Genomic DNA, 23,913 nt, shown 5'->3' on the forward strand with positions numbered 1-23,913 from the left:
TACTTTTTTTCCATGTTACAATGACACCCGTTAAATCCGTAAAAGACACATCTGCTGTTTTTTTTTGAAGCTCACTTCCAAAAAAAACCCGAGAACCAAAAGGAACTGAACCCAAAACCAAAACAAAATGGGGAAAAAAAATCCTTTTGAGGAAGGTGTATTCTTTACATAACAGTCTTGTTTCCTCCACAGTTTGCAGCATTGTGTTTTCTAAGATGGTAGGTGGTTTTCCTTTATGTCACAGATGCTCCACTCAGAAGACAGACCAATAAAGAGAAACCCAGAAAACTGAATAAAATAAAAACAACTGAAGTGAGTTTGTTGAGGTTCTGAGGTACCTGCACCTTTTCTGCATTCATTAGTCGGCACCTGAATGCTTGCTGAAATGTCCTTTTTTTTTTTTTAATACAGTAGAGCAATGTGCTGGTAAAATTGATCCAATCCAAAAAAATAATAATAATAATAATAACAATAATAATAAAAAGTCAAGATAAAATAGCAGCTGCATTCATGTGTTTGTTGGATTTTTGTGGTTTTGTTTTTTTTTTTTGTGTGTGGTTTTTTTCTTAAAACCTTCTTCTTGTTTTTTTTTAATCCACTGAGTCTGGAAAGACAAAAGTGAACCAGGACTTAGATACTAGACTCTTTGGGCGGCAAGTCCACGTTGGTGACGGACGTCACGATGGAGACGAGGCAGTCCGAGGTAGTGCCGTTTACAGATTTGCGTATCTGCGCAATGCGCTCCTCGACACAGCCTGCCGAGAGCCGAGCCTCCGCATCGTGGTCCCAGCACTCTTCGATGGTCACGCAGAGCTGCGCCAAGCCCTGCAGGCAACAAGGGGGAGAAAGCACTGTCAGCACCAAAGCCTGCTCCAGGGACTGTCTGCAGCAGATGGGGAGGTCCACTTAACACAGCCTAACGCTGTAAAGAATAACTAAGAATATTTTCTCCATGGTATCACAGAATCATAGAATACCAGGTTGGAAGGGACCTCAAGGATCATCTGGTCCAACCTTTCTTGGCAAAGCATGACTTAAACTAGATAGCCCAGCACCCTGTTCAGCTGAAGATTAAAAATGTCCAGTGTTGGGTAATCCATGACTTTTCTGGGAAAGTTATTCCAATGGCTGATTGTTCTTATTGTGGAAATTTTCCAAACATCATGCCAATTCAAAAAATTATGCCAATTATCATAAGATAAGCATTAAAAGTGACTTTAAATACGTGTTTGGGGATTTTTTTAAAGCTTTTGCTTTCTAGGGCTATATGGCTTGGTCATATACGCTTTTTTTCATAACCTCAAAAGTACTTTTTTTAATATAAAAATATAGCCAAAGATTTGTCAGTTAAAGCATTAAAAGACAAAACATCAAGTATTGTGATTCCCATGATAAAACCGTGAGAGCTGGCAGCACCATATCAGTTACTATGAAACCATTGCTTTCTTTGCAGTCACTTCTGAAGAGAAACTAAGAAATAATTCTTCCCTGTGAGGGTGATGAGGCACTGGCAGTGGCTGCCCCATCCCTGGCAGTGTTCAAGGCCAGACTGTACGAGCTTCGAGCAACCTGGCCTTGTGGAAGGCATTCCTGCCCATGGCAGGGGGCTGGAACTGGATGAGCTTTAAGGTCCTTTCCAATCCAAACCATTTTATGATTCTATATAATCAGAATAACTAAATTCAACATTGTTGGAAGAGCGCAGCTCTTACTTGAACCCTCATTTGAGCTGAAGATTCATCTTTACCTGCAGCCCACAGCCCTCAGCTTCGAGGCAGTGAGTTAATACACCTGAGTCTAGCCAAAACCATGGCAGTTTGGTCCAAATAGATGCATTTAGCTTCTTTCTGAAGCCCTGTGAGATTTCATCATCTGCTTAGTTTCCGAGTCTGAAAAAAATATTATCTTTTATTAAAAATGCAAGCCTGAAATTATTTACCTCTGGGAAACCCATGCTGCATTTTGCTTCATTGCCTGCTTGCTTCACATCTAACAAATTTTTCCTCAAAAAACTGTTCAAGTCTTGCACCTATCTAGTTTGTGAGGTACTCAACTCTGATGTTATGGATCATTTTCTTTTTCTTCATGAAAAAGACTTTATTTTCCATTCTTTCACCATATTGAAGAAATCCTACTATACCACCAGACACTCCATGTTCAGCACTGGCTGTCTTTTAATCAGCTAATTTAATCTCTAAATAGAAGGAAAAATGGAAAGGGGAACATGAAGGTGTTGAGCGACCCCTCATTCCCAGCACTGAGTCTCTTTAGCACTGGCGAGCAGGTCCATGCACCAGGGTGGACTGGTTAGCTTCCCCCTGACGCCTGCAAGTGATGCATAACCACATCCCGCATTCCAATCACACAGGAAAACATTTTCCACCGTTAACCAGGAGGGACGTACAGGGTGTTTCAGCCAGTGATCCTTGAACACAGGGCGCATCTTCTTGTGAACCACCACTTCTTGCAGGTCCTCAAGGGATGGGTGCTGACCTATTTCTTCTTCAAAAGGCAGCATGTATTCATCCACTGGACCTAAGGTGCACACAAAGAACCAGGTCAGTACAGAAATGTCCTCCGCAGAGCCACATCCTCCCCATGCATGAGTGAGCTGTGGCTCCAGAGCAACCTCAATCCACTGCAGCAAAGCCTGAAGTCCTCATGTCACTGCAGACAAATGTGATTAATATTCTTTCTGCACAATGGACTTTGCTGTCCCCGCTGTCTGTCTGCCTTATGCATTTTCCACCTCATCAAGTTAAGAATCTGAACCCTCAGCCGGGCCTCCCAATCCCACTGCCCTCCTTGAGGAGGCTTGTTGGGTAGTTTGTGATTTATTTTAATAGAAAGGGCAAATCAGGGCATCCTCACATTTTAGCATAGCAATTCAACACACAATAACCTAGAGAAAGGTTTCAGCATGAGCATAATTTTATTTTAGGCACTGACTAGCATGGTCAAGCATACAGAACACTTAAATTTCTTGCTTTGTGATCTGGCTTGTCATAGGTTTGGGTCAGTCCTGACTTGCTAGAGCCAGATGCACTCATCCCAAGTACCAGCTCCTAAGTGCAAAATGATTTGTGAATGGTTTAGTTATACCAGTGATGGCTGTGAACTGCTATGGGCCACAGGAATGAGACAACTGTTATGAGTATCAGTGAAGATGCTGGAAGGTAGCAGTAACTTCTGCCTATTGGAACATCATTTGGCTTTTGGCAATGTGTAGATGCTTTCTCACAAACAGCAGCCTAGCTTAACTGATGGGCTTTCTCAGAGTGCTCCATGGCATCACTTATGGTTTCTTGGTAACAAAGAGTGACCTCTTTCAAGAGTGGAGATATTTCAAGAGGGCCTTTCCAGACTAAAGTAAGAGCTGAGCACTTCAGCTGGTCATGAACTGTGATGCCAACAATGTGATGTTTAGGTATGCTAAAAAACAAAAAAATGAAATCACAAACAGCTTATCACTATTCTTGTTGACATGGCACACCAGTCACTAAACCAAACTGAAACACTTGTTCCAGAGATGGCACAATAACGTTCATGACCTTCCGTTCCTCTTCCTCCAAGAGGGATCAAGGCTATGCAGAGCTGCACTGGTGACCTCCAAGCCAAATCTGTTGTTTACAAAACATCACTTCTGAGTTAGAAGTGCAAATAAGGTTCAAACACCTCCCGTATGAAGACAGGCTGAGGAAATTGGAGCTGTTCAGCCTGGAGAAGAGAAGGCTGCATGGAGACCTCATAGCAGCCTTCCAGTATCTGAAGGGGGCCTACAGGGATGCTGGAGAGGGACTCTTCATTAGAGACTGTAGTGACAGGACAAGGGGTAACGGGTTAAAACTCAAACAGGGGAAGTTTAGGTTGAATATAAGAAGGAAATTCTTTCCTGTTAGGGTGGTGAGGCACTGGAATGGGTTGCCCAGGGACGTTGTGAATGCTCCATCCCTGGCAGTGTTCAAGACCAGGTTGCATGAGGCCTTGGGAGATATGATTTAGCGTAAGGTGTCCCTGCCCATGGCAGGGGGGTTGGAACTAGATGATCTTAAGATCCTTTCCAACCCTAATGATTCTATGATTCTATAATGTAACTCCCCATCACCCTAAAGGAAGCCTTCCCTCTGATTTAATGGTCCTCTGTATGGCTTTTGCAGAATGTTGGCCAGCTGCTGCATGAGAGGAGTTGGAAGGAAATCACAAACATGTAATTCCTACATGGGTAGCACTGTTAAACTCCATCATTTTATCTGGTTAGACAGTAAATTTTTGAAGAAAATTTCTGAAGAAAAGGCCTTCTACTTACCACACACCTGTGTGGTAAGACTGAGGTACTGTTCATGTATGAACACCCATATCCATACAAGAAAGAAGTTGGAGCAAGCAGCCTTGGAGCAATGAAATCATTGCTTCCTTGACCAGGGGCAAGGTTCTGCAAATGGCAAGGGTGTCACCAACGGACAGAAGTGTTATTTGGACAGAAAAGATGCCCCATTTTGCAGCATCATATTAGCATAAAAAAAAAAAAAAAACAACCAAAACTGGGAAAGGAGACACCATGAAAGTTCATTCTTTTGGATCATGCAAGAGAAAGTGAGATCCTCTAAAACTCTACATGGAACAACAAACTCTTCCCACTGCTGATTTAATGGTCCTCTGTATGGCTTTTGCAGAATGTTGGCCAGCTGCTGCATGAGAGGAGTTGGAAGGAAATCACCACTGATGGACAAATCACCTACTCCTCATCCCTCTGAGTTCTCAGCCAATTTGCAGTGTAACCAGCACAGTTAAAAGCACACTGAGACTTGAACGCTACAAAGGTTATTATCTACAGAGAATGACAGATTATGTTAAAAAATATGCAAGTGAAAAACAGGTTAGCTGCTTAATAAAAATATATCATTGAATATTATTAATTTAAAAAAAAAAAACAAACCCACAAAGACTGGCCCACTGTCTGGACCACTAAACAATGCTGAAACAAAGCCCTCTCCAGGGAAGAGACAATCTTTATATTCTTACCATCAACTGCTCTGCATCTGGAGACTAGTTCCCACAACACCAGTCCCATTGCATACATGTCTATCCTCAGGAAGGCATCTCGTTGGAAGTTGATTGCTCCCTCTAACACTTCGGGAGCCATATACCTCCTTGTTCCCACCTACAGAGAAAAAAAAAGACACAACTCAGATGACATTCTAGTTGGGAATCTCAGCCTCCACTGGTTGGAGATGAGTGACAGCCGGTTTCATTAGCCTTAAGGCTACTTCTGCTAAAGTTGCACCACGCTCAGAAAACAGGAAAAAGGGAGCTGTTTTTTCTGACACAGATTCTCATTAAGATCACTGGAGTCTATATAAGATACCTGAAGGAAAAAGCTGAGGTGCATGGCTATGTGTGTGATATTCATTCAGGGTATGCTACAGGTCTAATTTAAACACAGCGTGGTGGGGTAAGCATGGATGGAATTCTGCCTTCCCTGCATCCCACCACATCTTGCTCTGGCAGCATATTGCTCCATGAGAAAATGATGTCTTTGGAGACACCAAACATTCTGAGGTCAACTCAGACTTGGTTATCATAGTTGTTGAAAGTTCAACCCCCTTTCACTCAAAAAAATTAACTGTATGGAAAGAAAGAGTAAAATTGATACATCCTGAAATGGTAGGAAAAGGTATTGTTTTGATACCCCTGGATAAAACAAGTCTCCTTTAACCACAGGAGCAGTAAAGCATGAACCCTGCAAAGTCTACCTCGCCCTGGCTTGCTGTGACCTAGTTTGGAAAAGATCCCCTCTCGCCAATTTGAGGGGACTCAGTCCTCATTACAATTGTGTTTAGTCCAGCCAGAGCCATACTAAGCTCCTCATATAGTTGTGAGTATATAAGTGGCAGAATTACAACCATACTGGAGGAGAGTGGTGAGAAGAGCCAGGGGAAAAGCACCTTTTTAACATGGGATTTGAAACTCCTTTAATACGTTCTTTTAGAAAATTCTTATTCGTTCTTGCTGTTACCTGAGTCAGTGGGGACAGGGAAAAGGCAGGACGTGAAAAAGGTATCAAAAAACTCAGGAAAAGACAAAAATAAAGTGGCAAAAATAAGGAAAGCTGGGAGGGACTAAATTCACTCCTTCTAAGATAAAAGTAAAAAGGGAGCCTGTATTGGAGATGAACACTTAAAAAACCCCACAGGCACAAGCAGGGGATGCTGGCCTTGCTGTGCCCTGGCACAAGAGCAGAATCACAGAATAGCAAGGGCTGGAAAAGACCTTAAGATTGTCTGAATGAGGGCTACTTACTGCAATGCAAAGGCAGAAAATTTAGAACCCATAAAAACGTACTAAATCTTTGAGGCAGTGCACAGCCAGCTCACAAGATCTGCTGGTGGTAAAGGTCACCCAGGCAGCCACCCTGGCTGAACTCTTAAAACTAAACGAATGATTTTCAGAGTACTCATATATGCATTGTAGTATTAGTATTAATATTTAGGAGTATTAATATTTGTGCTACAGTCTAGACAGGCAACTTTTCCAGCTGGGGGTCCCAAGGGATTGATGTTGGCCCCAGTGCTGTTTAATATCTTTGTATATGATCTGGTAATGGGATCAGTGGTACCCTGAAGTTTGCTGATGACATGAAACTGGGTGGGGAACTGGACACTTTGGAAGGGAGAGCCACCCTGCAGGGAGACCTGGATGGGCTGGAAGAGTGGGCTAACAAGAACCTTATGAAGTTCAATAAGGACAAGTTTAAAGTCTTGCACCTGGAAAAACATAATCCAGGACAGCAGCACAGGATGGGATCTACCCCGCTGGGGAGCAGCTCTTTGGAAGGAACCTGGGATCCCAGTAAACAGCAATGAGTTTCTGCTGGGGCAAAGAAAGCCAGCAGAAGGCTGGGTTACATCAACAAGGGCACCACCAGCAGAGGTAAAGGAAGCCATCATTACACTCTACTCAGCGCTTGTCAGGCCACACCTGGCATACTGTGTTCAGTTTTGGTTCCCAATATACAAAAAAAGATATGGCCAGGCTGGAGGGGGTGCAGAGAAGAAACATAAAGACGATCCAAGGGCTGAGAAGCCGTATAAGGAAAGGCTGAGAAAACTTTTTTTTCAAACTTGAGAAAGGAAGGCGCAGGGGAGACCTTCTCACCATGTTCCAGTATTTAAAGGATGGCTACAAAGAAAATGGTGACTCCCTTTTTACAAGGAGTCACATGGAAAAGATGAGGGGTCATGGGCACAAGTTGCTCCCACAGAGATTCTGACTGGACACAAGTGAAAAATTTTTCCCAATGAGAACAATCTGTCATTGGAATAATCTCCCCAGGAAAGTGGTGGGCTCCCCAGCACTGGACACGTTTAAGATTTGGCTGGACAAGGTCCTGGGACATCTAGTCTAGGCCATGCTTTGCCTAGGAAGGTTAGACTAGATGGTCCTTGAGGTCTCTTCCAACCTGGTATTCTATGATTCTATGAATATTTAATACCTAGACAATAAAAAGTCAACAAGTCCCATGTTTGAAGGAAGAAGCTGCCTGGCCCCAGGGCTGGGGTGACCTCACCTGCACAGTGGTCAGGAGGGTTTGAGCACTCTCCCAGCTCAAAGCAGCTTCTGGAATTTATGTCTGACCGCAAGCATGTATGGAAAATACATATCTCAAAGAGAATTAAAACTACACAAACTTCCCCCACTTGCAAGGAGCTTTGGCAAGCCCAATTTTAAAAAATGTGATTGTTAAAGATAACGATTACCTGTCCATGAGTGTCCCCTGGAGGCTTTCCAGGTTCAAACCGTACAGCTAGTCCAAAATCAGCTAGCACTGCTGTCAAGTCATTCTTCAGCAAGACATTTTTACTCTTGAAGTCCCTAAGGACAAGCCAAGAAGCAAGTTTGGGAAGGGTTTATTATGGCACACAGCCAAATCACATTGCAACACACCATGTTTAAGCCTACAGGCTTAGCAGCCCCCAGTAAATCAACTCCTTCCTTCCTTACCTGGCTGTTCCTCATGGCCAGCAATGGGAAATTTGCTTGCTCCTCACTGCCCATATCCCTAAAACACAACCAAGCAGCCCTGTGCTGCTCAGCACAGAGTCAACCAAATTCTACAGTGAATTAACCTCAAACTAAATGAAGGAGTGATATGAAGGCAGTGTTTTAATTAGAACAGGGAGTATAAAGCACCATTTCTTGCTCTGAGCACCAGCTGTGGACCCCCTCCTCTAAACACTTACATTTCTCACTCCCAACAACAAAAGCAAGACAGGTTAAGGGGTTCATTTACTCTTTATCCTAGTAAGGATGTTTGCTCCCTTCTACAAAATTAGATCTTCCTGGAAATTAGTAGATGCTGGTGAGACTCTCTTCACCCTTGACTATTATGCTTCAACAGACTTTTGCCATAGTCACCTATTGCACTTATGTTTTAATTGCTGGATTGATCTTCCCTGGAGAATTCAGAGAGCTGGAAAGCAAGCAGGAAACAGGGTGAGCCCACACTCAGAAAAGCTGTTGGGATCAGACCGGGCAGCTGACAGGCAGGCGTAAGCATTTGCAGTGGAGATGGTGGGACTGTCCTTGAAGACGGCTTTAAGGAGACATTCGTGTCAGTCCTGTGCTGCGCTGGGACTGTTTCAGAGCAGCTCAGGTAAGTCTGGGGGGGGCTGGAAAGGGGAGGAGGGTGGAGGAGGGTCACACTGAGATGCCTAACCACTCGAGCCCTGTTCCCTGGGATTCCCGCATTTTCATCTGAAAAGGAATGTTTGGAAATCTAATTAAATTACAGACCTTAGACAGCAGATGGCAATTGTCCTGTATGCTCAGCATTATAATTTCCCTATCATCGATTCACTCAGTGACCCTGCTGATTGCAGGACATTGCAGGCCTGCACAAATAATTAATGAGGGCAGATACAATTGTTCCACACTAGAGAGACCTGTCAAAATTCTCTGGGAAGAGAGAAACTGCTAGACCATAGAGAAGGACTGCTTGCTGTGGCCTCAGATGCCAGAGCACCAGCTCAAAGCACCACAAGCAAAAATCATTCTGTACCACTCAGCCTCTGATTTTGAGCTTAAAAGAGGATTTTTCCTTTCTAAACTAATTACAGCATGATGGAAATTTCTGGCTCAAGGATTAAGATGGGGAAAGTGGGTGGGAAGTTGTAGAGCATCATATAGCCATGGAATGCCAGCAGAAAACAGTCCCCATCATTTCAAGCGGACACATCAGGTTCTAGGGACACTGCACAGTTTTGCAGAGGCTGCAAAACATTCGTACCCCTCCGTTACACAGAAAACCACCTTTTACCTAATACCTGTCATCTTAGAGACTGCTTCCATGCTATGGCAGTTTTCCCACAAGCTTAGAAAACAGCCATCATCTAATGACATAGATAAACGACTTTGCTCAGCCAGCATTAGGGGATTATGCCCTCCAGGATGGTACAGATTGTGTGCAAGATTTTTCCAAAATGGTGATTCCCAGGAATAAGGAGCACATAGAAATGCTCAGACTGCCTGCCTGAACGATACATTTCCAAAGTGAAATGTAAACCAGTATTATTGTTATGGGCATTTTGTTCACCCACACTGCCCTTTGGGCATGCAACAGTTAACTACTACATCTTGATACATGATGCAGTAATTTCCCTTTCTGCTTCCTTTTTTTCCCCACTATTTCTGTACATTTCCCCATTTTTCCATGTTTTGTTTCCTTCCTTCCACAAATCATCCTGAACTGCCACATGTGAGCTGCAATGCAAACATATGCAGGACAGGGAGAAAGACCTGATCCAAGCCATGCCAAATAGAATTCCCAATAACATCACATGCGTTAGACCATACTAAAATGGTCACTGATAAAGGAAAATGGCCTGAAAAATAAATATATATAGTTTCCTGTGCAATGCTTTCAACTAGGGAATAAGGGAGTGAGGGGACTGTGAATGATGGGTGCATTAAGTCGATTCAGATACCAGAGATTTTATTTTCAGCCTCCACGTGGGGGCACTTTCGCACCAATAAGCAATCCCATAACCTTAATCCTCCCTGTAGTGCCGGGGGCCAGTAAGGAATTAGCTGAAGCCCTGCCCAACAGTGACTCGGGGAGTCACACCTGGCAACCCCAGCATCTTCACATGCTTTGTGTGAAGCCATTCATAAATACCCGCCCTCCCCTCAGTTTAAAATGCATTTGGTATTTTCTTTTAAAGCAAAAATAAAACTGAAAGGAGTGGGGTAATCCAAGGGAAATCCCCTGTGTCCCGAAATCCTTCTTTGGTAGGTATGTGCTAAACTCACACAAATAGTGCATTCTCCATCTTTTATAATTTGCTAAATGGATGGGGACACTAATGAGCACGATCTGTTGCTTTAAAGCCTTTCTATAGCCTTTCTCTGCTCCCCACCCTCAGGAATTTTCATGTATAAACCACTGCTCTTTATTCCACAGGGACAAATGTCAGGGACACAGAGGTCAGCTCCAGGAGCAGCACAAAGGCAGCTGCAGGCTCTTTCAACAGCCCCCAGCTCTCAGGAACCTTCAGGTTTGAGTAGGGGGGCTGTTCTGGGGGCAGGGACACTCCTGCAAAAAAGGGATTATCTTGCCGTAGATGAAGAGAGCCCCCACTAGATAGGGTACAAATTGCTGCAGCTAGACACGGGGTTTAAGTCCCTCCTAGATGAAATGTGGTGGGTGGCAGGGTAGTACAGCTGCGGATTAGGGCACAGCCCATGTAAATCCCTTCTGGAAAACTCCCCCCTCCTGCCGTGCCACTAGCATACCCCTGGTAGAGATGCTTTAGTCCAGGGCAAGCAATGTGGGACTTTGGAGAAGGGCTAAAATAAGTATTATTGCAATGAGGATGCTTTAACCCACTACTTTCTGGATTCCTGCTGTCCCCAGGGTCCTATAACCCAGATGATTTGAAGAGGGTGCTAAGAAGTCTCAGAGGCTTTGTGGTCCCTGCTCTGGTGTAAGCCCTCCCCCCGGTATGATTTGGGCACTATAAAATACAGGGAAAAATATATAGCAGCCATTTTCTGCGTTTCTACAGTTCCTCCATTTCTTCTAACGATCAAAAGCTCTGTGGGAAGGCACACAGTGGAGTTATCAGTCTAAAATACTTAGGGAAAATTAGGGACCACATCTTGGTGTGGCTACAAACATACATAGATTATAATGTGATTTAGCAAGCACAGTTCTTCAGCAACTAGATTTCCCTTCCCACTACATGTCAAGAAAAGAGTTGATCAAAGAGAGAAGCACCTAACCTTCAGATGTTTGCCAGAAACCACTAACAATCATACTAACTTTTTCACAGACAAAAAACTTACTTGCTCTGCACCATTTCCTACACGGCTGAAAAAAAATTCTGGCCTTAGCATAGAATTTGTTAGGTTAAAAGGCATTTACCTCCTAAAAGCATAACCTCCTCCTTTTCCATTCAACAGCATAATTTCAAAGAGGTTGCGAACATTTGAACACAGCAGTTGAATGGTGTCAGTGAAAGAGGCCATACCTGTGTGCTATAGCAGGTTTGTGTCCTTCACCTTTGCACCAAGGGACGTCTTCATGAAGGTAGGACAAGCCACGCGCCATTGTTTCTGCAACATGGCAGAGCTCATTCCAGCTGATAATATTGCCCTTCAGGTAATCCGTCAGAGAACCCTGTGAAACAGGACATTGTATGTTCTTAATTGCAGACCCTGCTATGTGACAGATGTGCCAATTCATCAGTTTAGAAAATTATTTTAATGAGTGCTTGAGAAATTTGAACCTTGATTTAACAGGGAGAAGAAAAGGAAAAAGGAAGAAATAAACCCCAGAAGCATTCATTAGTCCTCAGCCTTTGACAGCACAGAAAGTATCTAGATGTCAAAAAGGAGTCTACTAATCTGCCAGGGAAGGGGAGGGAGGTAAGGAAGGAATAAAATCATCTCAAAATGCAGCAATTCATCTAACCTAAAAAAGGAGAAAGCCTTCCATGCAAGAAGATTATGCATCATATCAGCTGGTTGTGGCAATGATTGACTCAGTAGACCTTGGATTAAACAGAGGGATAACACTCCTGGCTCAACCCCGGATTTGTGCATGTTTGTTTTATTTCAAGTGTTAGTCATGTTTGATAACTAAAGCAATCCATGAAATGGGAGATGTGCCCCGAGCTTCAAAAGCAAACACAGAGCCCATCTGCAAGGGGTCAGTTGGGACTGCAATGGTCTGTGACACTCAACTCCCACATTAAGAGATGGTGACCACCACATACGTAAGCTGTGGCCTTTTCTGCCTGCCTCTCACCCCAAGTCCCACCTTTATTAATCCCATGTTTGTGTAGGGAAGCCTTGAAAGCTTAAGGGCCTTTGAAGGAGGAGGGCTGTAGCCCTTCTCTGCTACCACTGAGCCACGGCTCACCATGGAGAAACTGAACAGATTACAGTAGAGCTTCTGGGAGAATATTAGACATCAAATCCTGCTGTTTCACAGCCAGACACCTCTCTTTCCTCCCAGAATGTACATGCAATGATACCTTACCTTATCGTGAAAAGCTGTGATCAGCCAGAGCTCTGTCTCTAGGTTTGTCCCTCTTTTCTCTGCTGCGATAAACTGCAAAAGGTTTTCATGCTTCATGCCAGGAGTATTGAAAATCTCCCTCTCACTCTGCCAAGACTGCTTATCCTAAAGCAGGGAGAAATGCACCATCAAAGATCACGCTTCCCTTTAAAGCAAACAGCTCCTTCAGCTCAGCCAGAAGTGTTCAGAGTCCTCTTAGTATCATCCTCCTATGTTCGGATGTGATGTATCCCTTCAAAATGAGGCTGTTTTCCTAAAGTGTAGATGCTGGAGAAAGACTGGAAATTGCTGTTCTCAGTCTCTCTTCTCCAAAATTATCCTCAACTCATACCCTACAGCACATGTGTGGGGAAGAATCCAAACTCAACCTCACTGAGAAATAAGATTTCCTAAAGATGCTTGCAAGAATAAAGCCAGTGCATATAGCACCCATATCTGCACTGTAGCTGTAATTGTTATGATTGCAAAATCTAATCTAGGCTCTATTGAATATTTACTAGTAGGTCACAGCTGGTTTGGACAGAAGATGTGCAAATCTCCTTTAGCAATACTATGACAACAAATACGGGCCAAAAAATTAACAAAGGAGATAGCAGAGAATCACAAACATATTTCAGTCATTCTTCTTTCATTTGACTTTTGATTGCTTTACTCTTCCCATCTGCAATTCCTAGAGAGTGAAGTCAGGAGTGTTCAAAGGTTTCCTAAAGCACAAGACATGAGCTGACAGAAATGCTGCAGTGCAACTAGCTTTCACAGTGCAGGGGCTGTGCCTTTGTAAGATCTAAACTGTTTGCTAGGTTTGGGTCTGGATTTACAATCTACCCAGGCAATACATACAAAGCCAGGGCTTTGGGCTTTTGTGTGCATTTTGGGAACCACAGTGGCATGCTGCCTTGTTGGACTTTAACAACACAGACATTTGCAGTGAAGTTAAAACACCCTGTAGATTTCAAAATGTGTTTGGTTTTGCCCTTCTTGCAACAACTACTGCTATAGAAAGCTTTTGCTAATGAGATATGAGATAACATAGAGAAAACTGTAGGAAGGAAGGGTCCTTGAACTTTTTCCCCAGAAGAAGAGTCCAAATGCATCTTTGTTATTGTCTTAAAAACCATAACCTCCAAAGGCACTTAGGGCATCTTAGCACCGGTGAGGCAGCCCGGTGAGTGAGAACCTAATGTTATGCCCTTCTTACCTGAATAGGGAAGATTTTCACTGCTACATAGTCATTCATCAGCTGAGCCTTCCACACACAGCCAAAGCGTCCCCTCGCCTTGATCTCCAAGAGCTGCAGGGGCTTTAGGCCAACCAGGGGAGAAGGAGGTGGAGGGCCTGGGTCCTGCATGAGAGAAGAACATTGTCACGAGCTGAAGCTGGACTGTAAAACAAAGAGAAGGGAGCTATGGGGAGACTGTGAATGGAAAAAAAAGACATAAAGAAGTGACATTTTATTTAATACAAATCACCTCCAAGTGTCATTTTGTGTGCTGAACTACCACCTGCCATCCTCTGGCAAAACCCAAATTCTCCTATGTTTTCAAAGCAAGAGCTATTTTGGGCTGTAAAACATTGATGACCTCAAGGCTACCTCCTGTCAAAAGTAAGAACTTTTTGATCTATGTGACCAAACAGCCAACTACACCTAAAACCTCCCACTGCTTTGCACTTCATTAGGCATTTTTCACATAACCCCTGCAATGGGCAGTAAACAGGTCTGTCAGCATCATAAAGATTGTATCTGCTTAAACTGTATTTGTCCAGGAGAACAATGCAACCTCACAGGATGCGTGAGGTTGGAGTTCTGTCCTATCTGCTTTCAGATGAGAAAGGCTCACACTATGGGCTCTAACAGGCAGAGGAGGGAGGGAGGGGAAGGTAGCTGCTTGGCCCTTCAAAAGAAACCAGAATGCTCAGGGTACAGTAGAGCCAGCGAGGACCCGTTCCTGATGGCTCTGGGCCATGAAGACGACCTCCTACATGCATTCATTGATGGCTCATAAAAACTGAGCTTCAACAAGGAAAGCATCTCTCCTAGTCCCATAAAGCTGGTAGGAACTTTATCTTGTCCCTGATCTCTTTCTCTGCAAAGTTGGCTTAAATCAAGCAATGGGATTGAGAGTTTGGAGGGGAAGGATAGCCAACAAGCAGGGCTGTGTAACTCCATCCCTTAGTAATCTCGGACATGTTGATAACCCTATCTAAACCCATCAGCCCCAATAGGGAATGACTACCACAGAGGCCCACTACACCACCAACTTTAAAAACAGAGGGAAGTTAGGCCATCTAAGGAGAGTGAAGAAAAAGTGGACATGAACATATAGTGGGCAGCCTCCATGCATTTTATAAGGTCCAAGTAAAGGGAAGCAACTCCCTCACCTCATTAATGTCGACGTGCCCGTAGGGAGGCTTGCGGTGACGATACATCCAGAAGGCCAAGAGGATGGCCACGGAGAGGACGGCAATGGGGAGCAGTGAGTACACCAGGATATTGAGCAGGGAGGGCGTTGGCGGCGGTGGTTCATATATGACTGTGAGAAAAGATCAGGGTAAATGTGCGAAAGGACCCTTCAGGCATGCAACAGCACTGTCAGCTACACGCCCAGATGCAACCAAACCCCATCCTTCCTTCTGCTCCAAAGTTGACAATGCTTAGTGGCATGACCCAGCACATCCAACAGCATTCATAAGACTCTGTAGTTTACTCTTTTCCATACGGCTTTCAGTAATGGAATTACAATGGTCCAAAACACACTGCGCAAGCCGAGCCTCCATCTGACCTTTATTTAAGATGGGTATTTCTTGCCAGGATACATAAAAGCAGAACATTTCCTCTTCTTAACCCTTCTGAATGTATTAAGTGAGCACGAAATCCCTTGCAGCATTGCTTTGCCTCTTACAGTGATTGACAAGATGTCAGTTTTTAGTAAAATGCTGCCGCAGCCACAATCAAATGCACTATTCCCACAGTAGTTCTTGTTCCAAATTACATCAGTGCAGTTGAGACACAAACAATGGGAATACTAAATGGAGCCATGTTGCTATGTTGGAGACAGGGAAGGAAAAAATAGCAAGACTTGCCAAATTAAACAAAAAACTGTGAGAGAAAGAATATTTGCTACTAGGTTGCTACGTGTACATTAATAACAGGAGATAATAAAACATCTGTAAACAATTAAAACCTAACAGGAAAGCCCAGGAAAATCTGATAACGGTCTATCGGAACATCTCAGTAAATGTAGGTAGTTGACTGCAAAAGAAACCATCCTAAGGAAAAGATCCACCTGCTTTAATAATTTTACTGAATGATACTTTAGCAAGCATTAGCTAAAAGAATAATTTTTTCTATTAGCCTTTGAAGAAGGACCTGCTATTACTTTTCTTCCTTGAAGTATATCTACAACCTCTGAAAGCTGACATGCACACCTATTCCTTTTCAATCCTCAGATGAGCAAGACAGCAATCAAATGCTATCAAATCAAAAATCTCAGATGCTCAAAGTATGTGGAGACCTGAGACCTATGAAAATTAATGACAAAGGTGTCAAATACCTTGTTAAGAGTTTAAGTCTTGATCCATGCCGTATAAATCACTCTACCCACTTCCCCTAGTGTGTGGTTTTGTTTTGTAATATCCCACTGTGAATGTCCAGCATAAAGAAAACCTAATCTTTACTGATGGGATCCAAGGTGTTATTGCAACACCCTTCATTCACGGAGTGAAACCATTCTTAAAGATCCATAGCAGAAGGATTTCTGGCCTTTGTAGCCAAATTGTACTTTGTGTCCTGCTGGACGTACTTTTTTTTTCCCTTAACAACCAAAAACTCCACATCAAGAACCAACAAAGCCATCACAAACCGGGTCTAGAGGAAGAGACCCCAACTGCCCATCCACCCAGTCACTCACCTTCTGGACCAGTTACTTCAGGCAAATGGGTAAATTTCTCATTGCAATAGTTGCCCTCGCAGCAGCAGAAAAACACTTGGGGGTTTTCTTCTGTGGCTACACATTCCTGCCTGCATCAGGGACAGACAGACACGGCAATAAAGGGAAGAGAGAAAACAACATCAGCCAACTCCTGCCTCTTGTCTTTGGGAGCTGACCTGCCCCGAATTGTTTTCTCCATGTGCCTTCTCCTGCTGCTGAGCTGCACAGATCAGCAGTCTCCACTTACAGAAAACAACTTCGCTATCCACTAGGGTACTTGAGTGCCAAGACCCTTGTAAAGACCATAAAGGAAACAAATGCTTCCATATGTACTGAAGGCATTAGATGGTGAGTAATAAATAACAGCCGCCACTGCTAACTGAATGAGAAGCAGAAAAATGATGGAGAGATGCCTCATTCCCTGAACAGTGTCTTTCTCGCAGCCCATATGTATGCTGGCAGGGCAGAGGAGTATTTGATCATGCAATTAAAGATTGTGCCATAAAGCACATAAGACGAGAGCTGAGCTAAGAATGCTCTCACAGCCTTTGGCATCGCTAACTCTAGAAGGGCACCAGACAGCAGTACCAACAGTACAGCTGCAGCTTTTGTTGTTTTTTTTTAAGGTTTAATTTTAAAGTGCCATCTTCTTCAAAAAACTTATTCTGCACAAAAGCCTCTAAGAAAATCAGGTTGCGGTCTCATTTTTTGTATTTGCCTGTTAGCCTTCTCAGCACTGAGGTTTTCTTGTGCACTGCATAAGGCATTAGGGGACTTCTACAGATCTGACCAACTCCACTTCCACACATCCTCCCTCTCCCACACATCAATGCCAAGAGATGTGCAGTGACTTCATCAGTGATCTAGCAGTCATTTCTCTTTCTTAAATGCCTGCTTCCCTTCCCTGCCACCTTTTGCTACATTACCCTCTGCTTTCAGTTATTACAGTTGCAGAGCTGCTCTCTGCAGAGAGCTGTATCAAACTATTTCCTGAAGCCCAGCTAAATTATATGCATAACTTCCTTCCTTCAACCACTTGGAGGAAGTAGCAAAACAATCATATGTGTTTGACATTATTACTTATGAACCCATGCCAAGCCTCCCTTTCTGTGGTATCACTGACATACTGCCACAAGACAAACAGAAAGGCCTCTCTTCAACTGTAACACAGGGTAGTTTTCAATGCTTTATTCCTTTTGGAGGAAAAAAAAAGTGGCTATAGCTGAAATGTCTCTTGCAAGATCTCAGCTGGGAAGCACTTGGTTTGTTTTTAGGCTTTTATTTTTTCAAACTTCAAAGAAAAAAAAGAACCCACAAACAGTCATTTGACTTATTCAAATGAACAAAGATGTTTCAACAAGTTAAGCAATGTTTCCAGATGCTTTTTTGTGAAATCATATAACAAGCCGTTTGGATTTAACAGCATCAGTATTGGAGTCTTCAATAGAAAACACATCCTTTGCTAAATCTGTTGGTTAAAAAATCAAGCTAATGAGTGAAAACAGCCTGCTCCACATCTGCAATTCATTATCCCTGTCTTTGAGTTGGTGTGCACTCAGGGCAGGCATCCAGGTACATATGACATGTTATACTTAGCAAATATTACAAATGAGACAGTGGGAGAGAATGACACATTTTTCTATGGCAGCGAGGACAGGTTTCGCAGCGGTTCATGTGCTCTTCAAGGCAAGATGAACACAACCTCTGTAGTGGGGCTGTGTAAACAAATGAAGAGCACAAGTGAATTTTTAAACACTACCTTTTTCCTATAACCTTAAATGTACACGTGCCATGTTCTTGTTTCCTTAAGATAAAGAACAGAGTAAGGAGGCATCGCCATCAACATCCCAGCCCTTGCACTCCTGAATTTTTCCCCTTCCAGCGGCAAAGAGGCAGTGCCAGAAAACGGAACATAACAGAACATACTGCTTGTGTTTCAAGAGGAGCCGCAGCCTGGCAGAATAAGGACCATGCCCTGCATCCAGGGGATGCTTCTGTGCATATAGATACAGGTGCATCTCCTGAGGCTGTGCCAAGCTCGCCTTCCAAAGCTGCTGAAGACAGAGACAAAAAGGGCATCAGCACAGCACCACTGATCGATAAGTCATCTTTTTTAGCCATTTTTTGCTATCATGGGATGCAACACTACCTGCATGAAAGGCTGCTGAGGGCACTCAAGGGAAGGAAAAAAAACCCTGCATTTAAACAGCCTTTATTTAATTAAAGCTAACCTTTATTTCACATGATGCTTTCAACACTTGTACTGTTTGTTAATTCTCAGAAGATCTTTTAGCTTTGCCCTGGAACTGTGGCTTTGAAGAATCAGGCTGCAGGATAATGGATGCTCAACCCCAGGGCTGCAAAAAGGCTGGTGAGGAGCCTTGGAAACTTTTTACTGTTGTAACAGAGCAACACATCATGACAAAGTTTAAGAACCACTACATCCCTGCACAGAGACACTCAGTGACAATACAAGTGGCACTGTATATGAGAGCAGGCACTGAAAAGAGAAGTCTGTTTACAGTAAACACTTCTGCTTGGAAGTAGGAAACTAGAGTGACCTTCTGTTCTCAGAAGGATTGGCATTAAGATGACTAATGGGCCAAGAAGGATTGATTTATCGGGAAAGAATAAAAATTTAACTATATATAGAGCTTGGCTACGCAAATGGCAAGGGAATAGGTGTGGTGGGAAAGTAACCCTGGTGCTAATAATAGAATGAAGATGAGGAACAACTCGCAGTCAGGGTAAGCTAAGACAACAGGCAGAAAAGCAGAGATAATGTACAGTACCAAAGGGAGAAAATTTTCCAGCCACGGGGCAAATCTAGTCCCAGGTTAAGCCCCACAGCTTAACATATGATATCCTAAAATTTTTGGAATGAGAAGCTACAAAGATGTGCAGATGGGAATTGCACAAAGGTGAGACCAGCCTATGCTGGTGTTGTACCTAAGGAAATCCTTGAATTTTATGTTCTGTTAACCCTTCTTGGAAGGGTTGGGTTTGGACTGGTTGGTCATTGGGTTTTTATAACAGAAACACTAAGTCTAGAGCTACTAAACACTGTCCTTTTAAACTGTGAAACTTCAGAGGGCTATTTTCTTTCGCCGTAACTCTTGTTGCCCCATATAGAATTGCATCAAGGGAAGTAAGAAAACACTAGTTTATTTCCCTAGCTATTTAATGAGGATGGAGGCACCATACTACAAAGCCTCACTCTTTTCAGCTCCATACAGGCAGTGACATAAACATTCATATTGCTTTGCTACCCCACTCTTTCTCCTGGTCAGTCTCTTAACTCAGCCAAAGAACAGTGAAACTTTTTTGCAACATCACAAATGCCAAATACCTCAACCTCTAACCACCCCCAGATACCCATGCTTTTCTAGAGAGCTCTAAATAATTCCAAGTTTTCTTTTGTATTGCCAAATGCTCTTGGAAGAACATATTGCTCTTCATTTGACGGTACAGGACAGGTTTTTCAACAAATGCTAGAACTGTCAAAGCTTTGCTAAGAAAAAACAAAGAAAACCCCCAAACACCTCACAAACCACAAAAACCAAACCGCAACCAAATACAAAAACAAACCTAAAACTGCCTTTTGTAGCCTTTTTTAGTTTCTATTTATAAAGTTAAGGCAGGTAAGTGACAATTTCAAGAGGTATGTTAGCAACAGAAGTAATTACCAGGCCAAGTCACCTGGACTTGCTTTCTTTTCCCCAATACAAAAATCATGAGCCTTTGCACTTAAAGGCACAATTAAACCTGTATGCAGAAAACACAGCTAGGCTATTACCTGTCATAACAGTTGAAGTCGTCTAACCAGCAGCCTTTCTTCACCAGCTCGATGGAGCCTGAGTTGTTTCTCCAAGAAGCATAGCAGTGGAGCCGCTTGTCCTTCTCTCCCTCACAGCGCTCCACACCACTCTGGTTGGTCTTCTCCAGCTCCCAGTTGGCATTGTAGTAAATGCATTCCCTTGTCTCAGCCTCCCCATGGCCTGGTCCTGAAGCAAAATTCAAACCCCAAGTTAGTTCAAGCAAAATCAGAAACCCATCCCAGGAGACCTATATCCACGTCACTACGCTTCAGGTGACTTACACATTTGCCTCCCTGGGAGCTACGCAGCTCATCGATGTGAGCTTCAGCATAGTATAGAGGGTTATTGCCCTCTGCTGGTGTGAGGTAGGGAGCAAAGAGGTTTGGTTTGCTTAGGCACACAACAGGAGCTCATGATGAAGCCAAGAGCCCAGCTGAGACACGCTCCCCTTAAGTCTCCTCTGGCCAGTGCTTCAACAACAGAATCCTAACAGTGGGATGTACAAGTGTCCTGGGGTTCAGCAGTAGCAGTCATTTTTCTCCTTCGTGGTAGCTGGTGCAGTGCTGTGTTTTGACTTCCAGCCTGGGAACAGTGCTGGTGATACTGATGTTTTCGGTTGTTGCTAAGTGATGTTTGCCCTGACCAAGGACCTTGTGAGGCTCATGCTCTGCCAAGGAGGAGAGGAAGCCGGGAGGGAGCAGAGACAGGACACCTGACCCAGGCTAGCCGGGGAGGTATTCCATACCACAGCACGTCATGCCCGGGGTGGGGGGTGACTGGGAGTTACCCGGAAGGACACGGGCTTTGGAGTGGGACTTGTTTCTTGGCCGGTGGTATTGTATTCTCTTCCCTTGTTATTTTCTCTTATCATTGTTGTCGTTGGTGGCAGCGGTGGTGATTTGTGTTGTACATTGGTTGCTGGACTGTTCTTGTCTCAACCCGTGGGAGTTGCACTCTTTCGATCCTCCTCCCCGTTCCTCCTAGAGCAGGATAGGGGAGAGCCCTGGGGGGGGGGGACGACATGACACAGACGACCCTCAATTGCTCTCAGCCCAGCACCACTCATGGGGAGTGAGTGAACAAGCTGTCTGGCTAGGGTTTAAACCACAACAACAAGGCAACCCATACTCTGTATTTTCTATCCACAGAAACCCTGTTTAGGAAAGACAACCTCCCAGGGTGCTACTTAGCGCTTGCTGGGATGTCACACAGTTGACTTCCCCTCCCTTTCCACCACTATTTTGGGAAACACCACCTAAAAATAAATGGATTCTTACATGGGCAGGATGTAACTGAGAATAGATAATACTCATCCTGCAGAGGAGATCCAGACCAGTGCCTATTCTTCACTTGGATCCCAGTTTAGGCTTATCTGGATGAGTCTCTATATGATAAATACCATGTTTTTAAGCTGTGGCTGACAGAACTCATGCTGCCTCTCCACCCAAGCAAGACTTTCAGCAAAAAGCAACTCTGTTCCCCAAATGGACACTGGAGCACCACAAACAAAGGAGCCTCCACAGCCTATGAGACTTTCCTCCTTTAGAACCTTGTACCAAAAGACTGAGGAGTTCCTACTGTTCAAAGTGAAAAAATTCCCCCATAGCCATGGTGGCACTGAAAATTACAGACACAGCCATTAAAAAGGGAATCTTGTAAGGGAACACTGATATCTGCAGGGAGCCTGTTTTGTCCTAAGCCGCTCCACATTTGGAAATACTCTGTGGCATTTTGAGGATTAGTTTAAAATAAGGAGAATGAAACAAACACACAACATGTAAGCAGACAAACAGGTACCATGAAGCTCATGATTTCACAAATCTTGAGATACCCTCAGCTGTCTGTCTTTGAGATTACCCAACCTAAGGCAAGGTCAGTTCTGGTCATTATTTTGATGGATTGCAATCATGGAAACATAGGTATCCCGATAAAATGTGTTGACAACCAGGTAGAAAACACAAAAGGGTCCCATGGGATGGTGAAATGAAAGTGCTGCACTCCTAAAATAGCCAGACCTTTGCAAAGTGCAGAACTAAGCTTCTGGCTAGAAAATTTAGCAGTGCTTTCATGATTCCATCATCCCCAAAGGCCGTGCAACCTTTAATGTTGAGATTAAGGCAGCCAGGGCCATGTCTGGACAATCTAAATGCAACCCAGCCTATGATTCCTACTCAATATGGCAAACTAGCCACTTCTGAAAGAACTCTATAAGGGGATGCAGCTCATTCTTCATAAGACACTGCGCAGCCAGTGGCCTACAGCCAGCAAATAAAACATCCAGCCTGGGCCCAGGCATCAGCTCCAGGCCCCAGGCATCAGCTCCAGGCCCCAGATACCTTCTGTAGCTTCATCATTTTCATTCCTGAACAACCATCTACTACTGAAGTGGGTACTCTCACAACACCCAGCTGGAGATCTCCAACTGAAGATCCAACATACCAAGTTTAAACAACTTGTCCCAAGGAAGCAGGATGCTGGGGAGAAACCTGACCTGCCTTTCCACAGCCTGCAACTCCTCAAGTTGCCAAGTCTCCAAGCTGTAACATGGTGGCAGGATTCACCTCAAATTTTGCAGTGCATGGAAAGCCCTTTATAGATAGCACTTGAGACAGAGACTGCATTTAAGCTACTCAACGTGGCCTGATCTGCTGTAGGGAATCAACCTTCTGCTTCCAATAGCCATCAAGCAAGGAGCGCAGATGACCTGGGATGCAGTGGAAGCAGAACTGTAAGAAGGTTGGAGAAAAATCAGTTTCTGCCAAAGCTAGGCGTAAGGTGTCCGACCCGATCCTGATACCAACACCTGCACTTTGCCTCAGGTAATCTTCATGTAATGGAACAAACTCATCAGACTAGGAAGACCTCTTTGCAAGTCGAAGAGGGCTTCAATCCTTCAATAACTCTTTTTTGAGAGGAATGTTTAATCTGCATCGTGGGAGAGACTGCAAGGGAGGAGGGGTATGAGAAAGTCATAAAGCTGACTTCTGAAACTGGAAATTACATTCAAATCACACACAAACAAGAGCTCGATTTCAGTAGCACCTGCAGGTTTTATCGACACTTGCAAAGCTCCGAGTTCACCTCTGACAAGTTGCTTACTGTAATAAAAACAACCTACCAATATCCCTCAACACAGAACAGTGTCAATATTGACACTCCTTGTTAAAGCCTTGATATTTGTTCTCTTGATACTTACACTATGCTTTGTTAGGGAAAACTAAGCATTTTTGCTAAGCACTGGTTAAATTAACAGGAAAGCAAAGGAGCATTGTCTTGTGTATGGGGAGGGAAATATCCTTTTATTTATAAAGGAATGAGTAAATACCTTTGCTTCATTGTAATACTTCACACGGCTTCCAGCTGATACCTGATAGCTAATACTAACAATTTCTGGTCCAGTCCTTGAAATATATTTTGTAATATCATTTCCATCACCCCAAACCAAATCTTGCCTTTGTTCTAGATGGAAATTTCCTCTCCCTCCCCAATCCCATTTCCCACAAAGCAGGAAGCTTTCTGGGAAAGTGAACCATTTGCCTGGGAAGCAGGCCCGACATCTAATCCTGGCTCAGCCACCACTATTTGT

General features: G+C 43.7%; 1 protein-coding gene across 1 annotated transcript in view; it reads right to left on the bottom strand.

Annotated features, from left to right (window-relative positions):
* Positions 1–304: 304 nt before the first annotated feature.
* The window catches only part of ACVR2B (activin A receptor type 2B), a 97,033-nt gene continuing 73,424 nt past the window's right edge, over positions 305–23,913 (bottom strand). Inside the window, exons 2-11 of the mRNA XM_062621398.1 lie at positions 20,306–20,513; positions 16,489–16,598; positions 14,960–15,111; positions 13,779–13,922; positions 12,542–12,685; positions 11,529–11,677; positions 7,758–7,872; positions 5,023–5,161; positions 2,405–2,535; positions 305–825 (exon numbers count right to left, since the gene is read on the bottom strand). Of these exons, the coding sequence (XP_062477382.1) occupies positions 631–825; positions 2,405–2,535; positions 5,023–5,161; positions 7,758–7,872; positions 11,529–11,677; positions 12,542–12,685; positions 13,779–13,922; positions 14,960–15,111; positions 16,489–16,598; positions 20,306–20,513 (1,487 nt within the window). The 3' untranslated portion in view covers positions 305–630. The remainder of the gene's footprint in view (positions 826–2,404; positions 2,536–5,022; positions 5,162–7,757; positions 7,873–11,528; positions 11,678–12,541; positions 12,686–13,778; positions 13,923–14,959; positions 15,112–16,488; positions 16,599–20,305; positions 20,514–23,913) is intronic.

This window comes from Pezoporus occidentalis, unplaced genomic scaffold, assembly GCF_034315485.1.
Source record: "Pezoporus occidentalis ecotype Australia unplaced genomic scaffold, CSIRO_AGI_Poc_V1 ctg23, whole genome shotgun sequence".
In the NCBI taxonomy this organism is placed as follows: domain Eukaryota; kingdom Metazoa; phylum Chordata; class Aves; order Psittaciformes; family Psittacidae; genus Pezoporus; species Pezoporus occidentalis.